Raw genomic sequence first — 11,234 nt, 5'->3', positions numbered from 1 at the left:
CTCCAGGTGCCTGCCCTGACAGGCAGGGACATCGTGTGACACTGACCTACAGACCTCTGAGGCTGCCTGGGCTCGTACCATTTCTCCCTCATAAGCCCCAACTGGGGTTAACACCACCATGAATAGATTCTGTCCCTCCTGGCCCCTGCACAGCATCTCCACCACACGGCCAAGCACAGGCCCTGTCAGAATAAAGCCGGCAGAGGAGGGGAGCAGCAGCACACAACAGATGGGGCAGGAGCAAGCAACTCAGGCTGACACTGCTCAGGCCAGCAGAACACCACCACTCCCAATATATGCTCATCGCTTGAACTGGCTTTCAGCAAATGCTCCTCTCCACAGCAAGATACAGCTTCTACAGCCTCCACCAAGCCACTGTACACTCCATCTCCTGTCCCTCGGTCTGCCTTCAGCTGCCAGGACGCTAACAGCACTAACAGGTCTTAATTGCCCTGAGCAGCCCCACCTGGAGCATTTACCCACAGCCCCTGCCCAGGGGTGGGCAGGTGGGTGGGTGTGGGCATCCATTTAAGCTCAGCCCAGGGGTATTGCCTCCTGCTTGACCCAAGCTGGAGAAATGTTGGAGTCTGGCTGTGCTATCTAGACCCTGCTGAGCTAGAGCTTGTCCTGTAGCTCACTTCACCTTGCCACCATGGACCTGCCTGGTAATTGCTAGACCTCATCCTGAGCTGTGAATTGCCTTCCTAGCTTGACCACAGGCCTACCTCACTGCCAGGGGCTTACCTGGCAATCTCAACTCTTGGCTGCTACCCTGGGCCTGCCCTGCTTGCTGGGCTCAGGTATTGTGGGGATGTGCCAGGGCTGCCGAAGGTGCAGCCCTACCGGGAGCTCCTCTCAGCTCCCCTTTTGCTAGGGCACAGCCAGCCCTTGCTGCACTCAACGCTGGCTCTCCTGGTATGTGTTCAGACAGCTGCACCATGAATGGGATCGGGGAGCTCAGCTGGTTTAAAAATAGCCGTGACAAAAAGCTATCAGTTACTTTTACCTGAAGTGGTTCCCCAGCGCTGCTTGAGTAACCCAGAAATGGGCATGCAGAAACCACCAAGGTAGCAGCGTAAGAGCGCTGTGAGGCAGGGTGCAGCCAGGAATGTGCCACGCTGGGCTGGGCAGGCCTCACCTCCCACCTCAGGGACTTATCTTGGGGAAGCTCAGATCAGATGTGTCACCAGAAGCTTCTCCTCTTACTGTAGGGGCAACCTGCCTCCTAGATTGGGTCTCGGCTGGGTGTGCAGTGAGGCCTCTGCTGATTCCGAGTGCTAGGCCTAATTCCTCTGCTAGACCCTGTGGTTTTTAGGGTCTTTTGCCCCACAATTCGGTTCTTGATTGTATCTGTATGTCCTGAGATGTTATGGATCCTGCTAAGATCATGTATGATAGGTTCCCATGGCAGTTAATTCTACAGTCCGCTTGTGGAAAAAAGGGAAACAAGTGAAAGGAAAGCCTTTAAATTTAAACTGAAAGTCGCCTTACCCAGACGCCAGCACATTTACTTTTTTTTTTTTAAGCAATAATTTGGCGTGACAGAGCAGTGTCCTCCTGGAGGTGACAAAACACCGGTGCCTTCCACCTCAGTGACACCCTGACACCGCCGCACTTCAACCCCCTGTCGCCCCGCGGTGCCTCCTCCCCTGCCGTAGCCCTAAGGGGCTCGGTGCCAGGAGCCCCGAGGCACAACCCCCGTCATGTGTGACCGCCCCGTGCTGCCGCCGAGCCCCCCGAGGGCGGGCGGGGGGGCGGAGGCCGGACCACCCCCCTCAGAGGCCGGGCCTCTCCCCGCGGCCCGTCGGGGCCCGGCCGGCTCCCGTAGCGCCGCCCGCGGCTGCGGTGGCGTGTGGGAAGGAGAGACGATGGCGGCGGAGCCGGGCCGGGCGGAGATCCAGGCCTTCTTCAGGCGGCTGCGGGCGGCGCCGGCCAACAAGGTAACGGGCGGCGGCGGGCGGCCGCTCCCCGGCGGGGAGGGCACGGGCACGGGGACGGGGAGGGAGCCGCCGGCCCCCCGCCGACCGCTGCCTCCCCCCCGCTCTAGTCCTGCTTCGACTGCGGCGCCAAGAACCCGAGCTGGGCCAGCGTCACCTACGGCGTCTTCCTCTGCATCGACTGCTCCGGCGCGCACCGCGCCCTGGGCGTGCACCTCAGCTTCATCAGGTGCGTGGCGGCCACCGGCACCGGGGCGTCCCCGGGGGGCCCCAGCCCCGGGGGCACCGCGCGGACCCCTGCGGGGGCTGAGGGCGCCGGTCCCGGCAGTAAAGGCGAGCACAAGTCCTGCTTGTAAGGCAAAAAGGAATTTAGGTTGGGTTTTTCTGTGCTAGCCCGCTGGGGGAATGGTTCTGGGTTCCCACTGTCAGGGCTCGGCAAAGCTCTGTGGGTGACGGAGCCGCCGTCTGTGGGCGCTCGGGTAAGTTGGGTGCCGGTAGGAGAGGCGTCCCGCCGCTTTGCCTCGCTTGGTGGTTTTCTCGCGTGTTGCGTCATGTGTCCTGCCCCGGTCCCAGGGCTGAACGTGACCCTTTCGTGTCGCAGTGAGATCAGACGCGGAAGGAAAGCTGTGGGTCGTGCCGTCCTGCTTCGCGCCCCACCCTCTCAACAAGCCGTGCTAGTGAGGCGCCTTCTAAATGTGAATGCTGCGTTACTTGCGAAGCTGAAACTGACTTTATTGCTCGCTTTAAAAGTTCAAATCGATTCCCTATGGGAGTGAAGAAGTTACCGAGATGTTCTTCCCCCTTTGCCACCCATACTCTGCTGGGATAGAAGTGGGATATCTGACAGTTCGAGCTCAGAGCATGCTTTTGCGTTTGGCACGCCTGCCTATTATTAATAGGAGTAACTTGTTCTCGCTCAGGTCCACAGAGCTGGATTCTAACTGGAACTGGTTCCAGCTGAGGTGCATGCAAGTCGGCAGCAATGCCAACGCGGTAAGGAGCCTTTGTAGGCGTTTCGCTTGCTTTCTGTTTTGCTAAGCCACATCCTCCGTTCCTTGTCCCTTTCCTTTGTAGCTTTCTGGGTACCAACCTCGCTGCCGTGGGGTTCATACTCTGTGCTCAGAATTATATCCTCTGTCTTTGGGAATCTTCCTCTTCCTGTTGTGTTTGCGTCATGTCTAATGCTTGCCTGAGTACGAGCTGGTAGCCAGGAGACTGAATGTTGTTCTCTTTTCAGACTGCTTTCTTCCGTCAGCATGGCTGCACGACAACAGATGCCAATGCTAAGTACAATAGTCGAGCTGCCCAGATGTACAGGGAGAAGATCCGGCAGCTGGCGAGTGCTGCCATGGCCAAGTACGGCACTGATGTAAGTCTAAGCAGCTCTCTGTTAGACGCGTAGAACTGGGTGCTGAGGCTTGTAGGATAGCTTCTTCTTTCCTCTCTTCTATTCAGCTGCTCATAGATGGACTGAGTGGAGCCCCTGGGCATTCCCCTGACAAGAGCGATGCTGATTTCTTCATGGAGCACACACAGGTGAGAAGCTGTCCAACCAGACAGCCTTAACAGCTCTCACATAGCCACCTGGTCACCCAGGAGCCCGGAGAGGTGGTAGGAGCAGTCCTGCTTAGATTGGAGGGATTTTAAGTTGTATACACATTCAGTAGGAACACGGAACAACTAAGATTCAGTCATCAGCCTGGTATATAATCTACAGATCTAAATATTTCCACATGGGGCCTGTAATATCCATGTCCTTTCTCTTTGAAAGTATCTTCATCTTCAAGGGATACATAGAGTCATCAATTACTCCCTGGAAAATGCTTTTTCTACTGCTTTAATGCAGAGTCTGTGGCTATTACTTGAAACTTCTGGTTTAGTCAGCTTTCCAGTGCATAGACCTTGGTAAAGTTAGATTTAGGCAAGTGCTTCTACAATGCAAGGTGGACTATCTCAACTGAATATAGTGATGTGACAATGTGACAACTAGTTATCTGGTAGTAAGGACAACGGAATTCACAGTTATTTTCCAGGGAGACTCATTGTCCTGCTTTCAGCTGAGATAGAGTTAATTTTCTACAAAACACCCCCCCAGTTTCGTTGTTCAGCATGACGCTGTGCCGTGTGGGACATCCCTTTGGCCAGTGTGGGTCAGCTGTCCTGGCTGTGTCCTCTTCCAGCTTCTTGCACCCGCAGCCTCCTCCTAAATCCAACACCATACCAGCTCCTAGGAAGAAAACTCTATCCCAGTCGAAACCAGGACACTCATCAGCTTAGCTTCTGGCTTCTCTCTCTTTTTTTTTTTGGTCCCTGATAATGTGTGGACAGGTTCACATCCCCTTATCTTCAGTGAAGGCATAGTCTGGAGTTTGGAATGTGGGAACGTGTTTTCTTGACCTCAAACGGAATGCAGGTTACTGAACTTGAAGTAAGTTCAGGATGGTTAGATTCATTCATTCTCTGCAAATCATTGGAATGAGCATCTCTTTGCAGTCTTCCAGTACCTGGGATGTAGCAGATGCCAGCCAGAATCTTGCACAGTCTTCCCTGGAGGTGGAAAAAGCACCAAAGTCATCGGAAGGCAGTGAAGTGTCAAGTGAGTTCCCTGCTTTATAATTTTCTCAAGAACCTGACTTAATTCCCAGGAGAGTACAGTTCTGTACCACAGTTGGAAGGGCTAAGCTTTTTCCCTCGGTTCAGGCTTGAAGAAACTCTGTGTGCTGTCTGATGTTAAGTTAAATTAGTGGACGCTTAAAAGAACAGCTCTGTTTGGGCTCAAGGAGTCAGTTCTTTGCATTTCCTGAAATGCATGAAATTCATGTTCAGTTAGGGTTAGTTGCCCTGTTTCTGTACTTCCAGACATAACTCTTCATTTAAACACTTTTCTCTACCCCTTGAATTTGATTGTTCTATATTCACATGTTATTTTCAGACCTGAAAACTGTTTCTAGGGTGAATTACAAAGAAACCAAGAATGTGGGAGCACAGTTGTAATTTGAAACAGCTTTGTGTATTCCCTTGCTGGAGTATTTAGTTTCTTTTAATGCGTTAAGAGCACTGCAGAACGGATAACTTGCTCTGTGGAGACTTAAGGTAGTTGTGCTTGGGAAATTATACCTTTCAAATGGAAATTAGCTTGTTGAGGGGTTTTCTGGGTGATGGGGGGCAGAGGAGGTAGAAGAGAGACAGCAGAACTGTGAGCACACAGAGAGAAAAGGGGGAGAATTTCTCTGAATATTCTCTTCTGGTCTTGTGCTCGCAGATCCCAGCCAAGGCCCATCTATTGACTTGTTGAGCACATCTCCTAAAGCTCCTCTAGGTAAGTAACACTCTTCAGGATCTCCCAGATCAGTCTTGCTGTTAAACATAATGTTCTGTAGTAACCTTAGTGGAACTGGAACTGAACTATTTTCAGAATATTGAAGGTGCTTATCTTCAACTCAGCTCCTGTGGAGCAAATACTGAGGATCTCTGTAAATCCCCAAACCAATCCACAGCTTATTGGAGGTTTCTTGCTCCTTTGGATGATTGAGTCCAAAGCTGTCTCCTTCTCAAAAGCTTGTTTTCATTTCTGGGCTTTGGACAAAATTTGGTATTTGCATATCTGGAACTTGGTTGATCAAGGCCAAATGGCTGTTTTGTGTGTCATTTGGCTTTTTCCCCCAGAAGCTTGGAACAAATACGTATTTAGTTTGCTGAGTAACAGGAGTTTATATCTGATTGTCCCCCACCATTACTGACCTGGCCACACACAACATATAGCTGAGCTTCTTTCCTTACCAAGAGTGTGTTCCTAGTCCACAGGGGGCTTCATCCTGGGTGGAAAGCCTGTGTCCTTAAGCGTCTGTTCATTCCCCGTGTTTGTTTCTTCTCAGACGTGTCCATGTATCTATCAACACAAGAGCCTGCTCCTGCCAGAGGTAACTGGCTAACAGCTGGCCTGCTCTGGCTGCTTGTGACAACTCTGCCTGCCCCTTTTGTAATTCTGCCTTCAATAACTTTAGCTTCTTGTGCTTAGAGGGAGAGAATGAGCCAAAGCTTACATGTATCATATTGGGATGTAAACCAGCTATTACTTCTCTGGAAATGGATCTTACTGTTACTTCTATTAAAACATTTCTTGACAGTAATCAAAAAAAAAATCAGGAACAGTATGCTGAAAACAGTCCGATAGTGATGAATGTCCCGAACCCCTTATTTCAAAAAAACTTATGGTAAAACGAGAAAAGATCATTCTTGACAGCCTTCCAGTATCTCAAGTATGGATTGACAAAAGTCATGGGGGTGTAGAAAGCAAGGAGACAGTTCTATGAAGAAAATCCCACAAGGGCAGTAAGACTGGAGCTACATAATATCAAAAGCTGGAAAAGTGTCCTGGGTCCTGGGCAGTCCCTCTTTATGCTTGCTTTGTTCTTACACATTTTCCACAGGCACCTACTGCTTGGCTGGATCTTGGCTGTTTTACAGGTGTGGCGTGCTTTATGCCCTCAGAGTGACAGGTTTCTGGTAGAAGGTGTTGAGGAACCTGTTGCTTCTACAGCTCACTGCACTTTAGGTCCATTTTGTTGGTGGTCTGTACATGTAAACATAGCTTTAGGGTTCCTGCTTTTGTCCCTAAGGCACTGGTGAGACACTGACCTTCATGTGGCTCTGAAACTTCATTTTCTTGGGTTTATGTGTGAAATAAATCTAGTGCCTCTAGCAACCCTGATCTGTACTGGACAGGGTCGCCAACTGCATGACACCTGGAGGAGCTTTTTGAAGGTCTTAATTCAGTTACAAGCTTCTCCAGGGATGGGCATGCTTCTCTAGGACACCAGCCTGCAATTGTGGAGCTTTTCAGTGCATCTTTCTTGGCTGGGTGAAATCACCCAGCCTTCTGATGCGAAGCTGCATGGTGTGCCCTGGATTCTGTAGCAGCTGGACTGTGGTGGATGTTTGTGTGGGTTCCTGATTACTTTTGGCTTCTTAAATTAATTCATTTCTGTTTATTTGCTGTTTCCCTCCTCTTGCAGAACTTAAATCCTCCCTCATTGGAAAGAAGAAGCCGGGAGCTGCCAAGAAAGGGGTATGTCTGAGCTCTTCTTTTCCGGAGAGGAGGCAGAGCACGTCTCATGTTACTGCTGTCCTTTCCCTGGTCCTTTGCTTTCTGCCCTTAACCAAGCTGTCTACTGAGAGATCCATTTGGGGAAGGCAGAGCTTTATCTCATCGCCTCTTTTGAAAACTAGATTGTAAACTAATGGACAAAAACAAATAGGGTTTGGATCATTACTTGTTACAGTCTGGAGTGTATGTAGGTTGTGACTAAACAGGGAGACCGAAAGCCTGAACTGCTGGTTTTCTTGTACTATGAACAACTTAGGGGGAAGAAGTCCTTTTTGTATGTTTTCTGCTTATTTTCTTTTTCAGCTGGGTGCAAAAAAAGGTCTTGGAGCCCAGAAGGTGAGCAGCCAGAGCTTCAGTGAGATTGAGCGGCAAGCCCAGGTGGCAGAGCAGCTGAAGGAGCAGCAGGCAGCGGAGTCCAGGAAACAAGCCGAGGAGTCCATGTAAGTGCCCTGTTTGGGCTGTACGCCTTAAGGCAGAAGTAACGTGTAGTTGATGCTGTTCATCCCAGGACTGCCTAATATGAGTACAGAACATCCAAAACCAGTCCTTACAGCAGGGTACAAGCTATATTGCTATATTTTATTCAAATTATCACCTCTGGAAGATTTCAAGGAGCAGATATGGATTTTTATTTTTTCTTAATCTTTCTGTGGGCCTTTGGCCAGGACTGATAAAAGCAAAGGCTGAACTGGGTGGGTATTCTTGTGCCTCTGTCCCAGGGGGTACAGAGGCAATGCCTACATCAAGAAGATCACGTTTGGCTAGAAAAGAGTTGCATCCCAGCGGAGGTGAGGTGGGGAGACAAGCTGCTATGAAGGGATTTCTGGCTGTGCTGTTATGGAACCTGGTGTTTTGAGGGGCTGTTGGGTTTACTCTTCCCCTTGTCCCTCCACAGTGTGGGCTGGGCCAGGGCAGAAGGGTAATGGGCTGGTACCCACTGCAGCTCTTTCCTTTAGAGTCACCTCGATGCGACTGGCTTATCAGGAACTGCAGCTCGATCGGAAGAAGGAAGAGAAGAAACTTCAGAACCTCGAAGGGAAGAAGCGTGAACAAGCTGAGAGGCTAGGCATGGGCTTGGTGTCAAGAAGGTACTTGGCTGGGGATGGCGTGGGGTAGAGGTGCTTTGGAACCAGTCTGCTCTAGAATAGTTTCCCGAAGGCCCTAGCTTGCTGTTGTAGTAACAAAAGGAAGGGATTTAAACTGCTTGCGTGCTGGACTGTTTAAAAATGCTTCACACCCCAGAAGGAATGGACACTGTTCAGGGGTTCTAGCTCTCATTTGAGCTTTTCCAAAGTTGCTTGTGGCCTGTCAGTGCCTAGCTCTAGAGTCCTGCAACTCCACAGATGTCTGCACATAGGCAAACATCACCCTACCTCCCTTAAGAAGGTGACTCAAGACTTTGAGGGATTCAAGCCTGATGTGTGGTAAAGGGGGCTGGCTCCCCACAACTTCCCTCCAGACTTGTGGCACCTGCCCTGTCTGTGAAGGCCAGATTCAGTTTTGAGGGAGACTGTTTGTAGGGGCTGGGTGGCGTCATACCTGTCAGCCCTGACCGCCTGTTTGTTGCGCTAGCTCTGTTTCACACTCGGTGATGTCTGAGATGCAAGTCATTGAGCAGGAGACGCCACTGGCCGTGAAATCTTCCCGCTCCCAACTGGACCTGTTTGAAGATGCTGGAAGCTTCACATCTGGACCCCCCAAGTAAGACTAAGCTTCAGTGTAATGTTTGGCTTATTCCTGAATTTAATATCTGGCTTAAACTACCTATTTTTGGTATCTAGGTACAAATATAGTCCCTTCTCATTTGAAGATGCCTTTGGCTCACGATGGGAAACAGACTCTTCGTGGGGTGTTGACAAAGAGGAGGAACCGGAGGTGACAGTTTCCAGTATTCGGCCGATTTCAGAGAGGTAAAGCACCTGCTACCGTACTTCCCTTGTATGGGGCAAAGGGTTGGGACTAGGAGTTGTGGGAGAGATGCTACTGTGTTGTGACAGGATCCGAGCCTTAGGCTACAGAAGATCACTTGCATGGATAATCCTGAGAAAAGGGACCATCGTTGAGAGATCCTTTGGGTACTTCTTTTCCTATTGTGTCACAGCCTTTATGGTCATCAAATGTGGTCTGTCCTGGGGTGGGGGGAGGAGAGAACTCTGGTATTAGCTAGCCCTTGGAGTTTGTTGCTCGCCTTCAATCAGATGGGATATGAGACACGTCTTTCTCTACTGTGTTGGTGAAGCTTAAGCTGTCTCCTCTCTTGCTTCCTCAGACCCACCAGTAGAAGAGATACAGAGAACAGGACATCAGTTGTGGAATCAAATGAAGCTCGGCAGAAGTTTGCGGGGGCTAAAGCTATTTCTTCAGATATGTTCTTTGGGCGGGAAGCAGATGCTGAGGTAAATGCACTTTTGCAGTGCTCTGACTTCTTCTTCTCCTGTTTGCTCAGGTTGTTCTTTGTTCCGTTCCTTTACCTTTTTTCTTTGTTTTCCTTTCTTCTGCAGTATGAAGCCAGGTCCCGACTGCAGCAGCTCTCAGGCAGCAGCGCTATCAGTTCTGCAGACCTGTTTGGAGAGGCCGAGAATGTGCACTCAGGTTTGTTAGCGCTCAGTGGGTTGAGGAAGGGCGTGCAGCTTTGGAGGACCTCAACAGGAGGGGGTCAGGGTATTCTCTGGAGCTGGGGAACTCGAGCCTTACTCCTCCTGGTTCTTGTAGGTGGCGTGTCGATTGGAAATGTGCTGCCTGCAGCCGATATTGCACAGTTCAAGCAAGGAGTGAAGTCAGTTGCTGGCAAGATGGCTGTCCTAGCCAACGGGGTGATGAACTCCCTCCAGGTGAGGTTGCACCACAGCACTTTCAGATAGGTTCTAGTCATGCTCAGGGACTTTTATCATATCCTGGTGATTTCACTGGGATTATCATTGTCTTCTCAAATTATACGGAAAGTGCCAGGTAGAGATGAGCCCTTTGTAGCTGCGGACTCGATAGCTGAGCAATTCCAGGTGGCCAGTGAACGCTACTTGGACAACATTATTCTCCTGCTGGACAGGTTACTGTGTTATGTCAGATGTGCCTTTTCCCACAAATCTTTAAACTTAAAAAATTGAGCCTGTTTTACCTCCTGTCTTTGCAAGGTGTCCTCTCTTGAGGTAGCCTTTTGCTGACAACTTATGTCTTGATTGCATTAATCCCAAACCCCCATGACCTTGTTGTTTGCTTCTTTGGAGCTTGCACAGTGCTATAGAATGGTGTCTTGGTGTGTTTCCTCCCCAGGATCGTTATGGTTCATATTGATGACCCAGGAACTGCAACTCGCAGGGAAGCCAGCAGGAGGCACTGATGCCACCTTCGCCTGGAGTAAACTCTGCGGGATTGTCTTAGTTTGTCTGGGGTGGGTGGGGAAGGGAGAAGGAAAGCAGAAGGGGGCAGGACATGGCTGTGCCCAGGATGCTTTCCAAATATCTGGATTCCACTCTGCATTAAAATTCGATGTGCCCTCAGACCCACTGCTATCTACTAGCCAGTGGAGATGGGGATAACCTCACTGCTGTGAAAGATGTGGGAATTCCTGTGACTGCCCTCATCAGTGCTCCTATCCTTCTTGGCCCATCCCTTAGCTGACCACGTGACAGAGGAAATGGGAATGCTGTTTTTCTGAACATGATGTTACCTGGTCCCCACGGATGTGGCTGTGGCTTTCTGTTCTGCTCAGTGCTCTTACTGCCTGATCCCAAGCAGGCTGCTGCAGCAGTTGACAGCGTGGGTAAGGCATTTTCAGCTGCAAGGTTCTAGTGTGCATGGTAAGCCATGGTGTCACAATTCCTCTGTATTTGCAGGGTCTGCCTTTTACCATGGGATTATCCTTTTTATTGTCTTGTAAACCGGCATATATTGATGCGGGAGAACAAATCAAGCAAAGATTATTTTTTTTAGCTTTGAATCACATCATGAGCAAAAAAAGGCCCAGGCCATGAAGTACTATAAAGATATTTGCTGGACCCTTGGTTATTGTGTTGCCCTGCCCTATCTTCCATCCAGACTTGGACAGAGGGGAAGGTCCTGAAACCCTGGCTTAAGTGGGACGGGGGGTGAGGGAGGCTGTCCCCATGAGGACTGTAACCTTAGTCCTACTTAGGTGGGCTCTTTGCTTCTGAGTGTGGTTTCAACAAGAGCCGTTTTCCCTTTTCTTTATG

General features: G+C 50.1%; 2 protein-coding genes across 5 annotated transcripts in view; one reads left to right on the top strand and one right to left on the bottom strand.

Moving 5' to 3' along the window:
- The window catches only part of CSTPP1 (centriolar satellite-associated tubulin polyglutamylase complex regulator 1), a 116,637-nt gene that overhangs the window by 24,151 nt on the left and 81,252 nt on the right, over positions 1-11,234 (bottom strand). The window lies entirely within an intron of this gene.
- On the top strand, positions 1,713-11,042 carry ARFGAP2 (ARF GTPase activating protein 2). Of its 2 annotated transcripts, XM_083839463.1 has the most exons (17): positions 1,713-1,940; positions 2,048-2,166; positions 2,858-2,930; positions 3,175-3,306; positions 3,393-3,473; positions 4,431-4,533; positions 5,200-5,256; positions 5,813-5,857; positions 6,953-7,005; positions 7,348-7,484; positions 8,001-8,132; positions 8,617-8,745; positions 8,826-8,954; positions 9,314-9,440; positions 9,546-9,636; positions 9,757-9,875; positions 10,315-11,042. In XM_083839463.1, the coding sequence occupies exons 1-17, from the start codon at positions 1,869-1,871 to the stop codon at positions 10,333-10,335; spliced, it is 1,620 nt and encodes a 539-aa protein (XP_083695589.1). In that variant the 5' UTR covers positions 1,713-1,868; the 3' UTR covers positions 10,336-11,042. The 2 variants fall into 2 exon arrangements, with proteins under 2 accessions (XP_083695589.1, XP_083695590.1); XM_083839464.1 differs by lacking the exon at positions 5,813-5,857 and having other exon boundaries at positions 1,736-1,940.

The sequence above is a fragment of the Anser anser genome (assembly GCF_964211835.1).
Source record: "Anser anser genome assembly, chromosome: 5".
Classification (NCBI taxonomy): Eukaryota; Metazoa; Chordata; class Aves; order Anseriformes; family Anatidae; genus Anser; species Anser anser.
The sequence above is the reverse complement of the archived record's forward strand: the minus strand, read 5'-3'. Positions and strand labels throughout refer to the sequence as shown.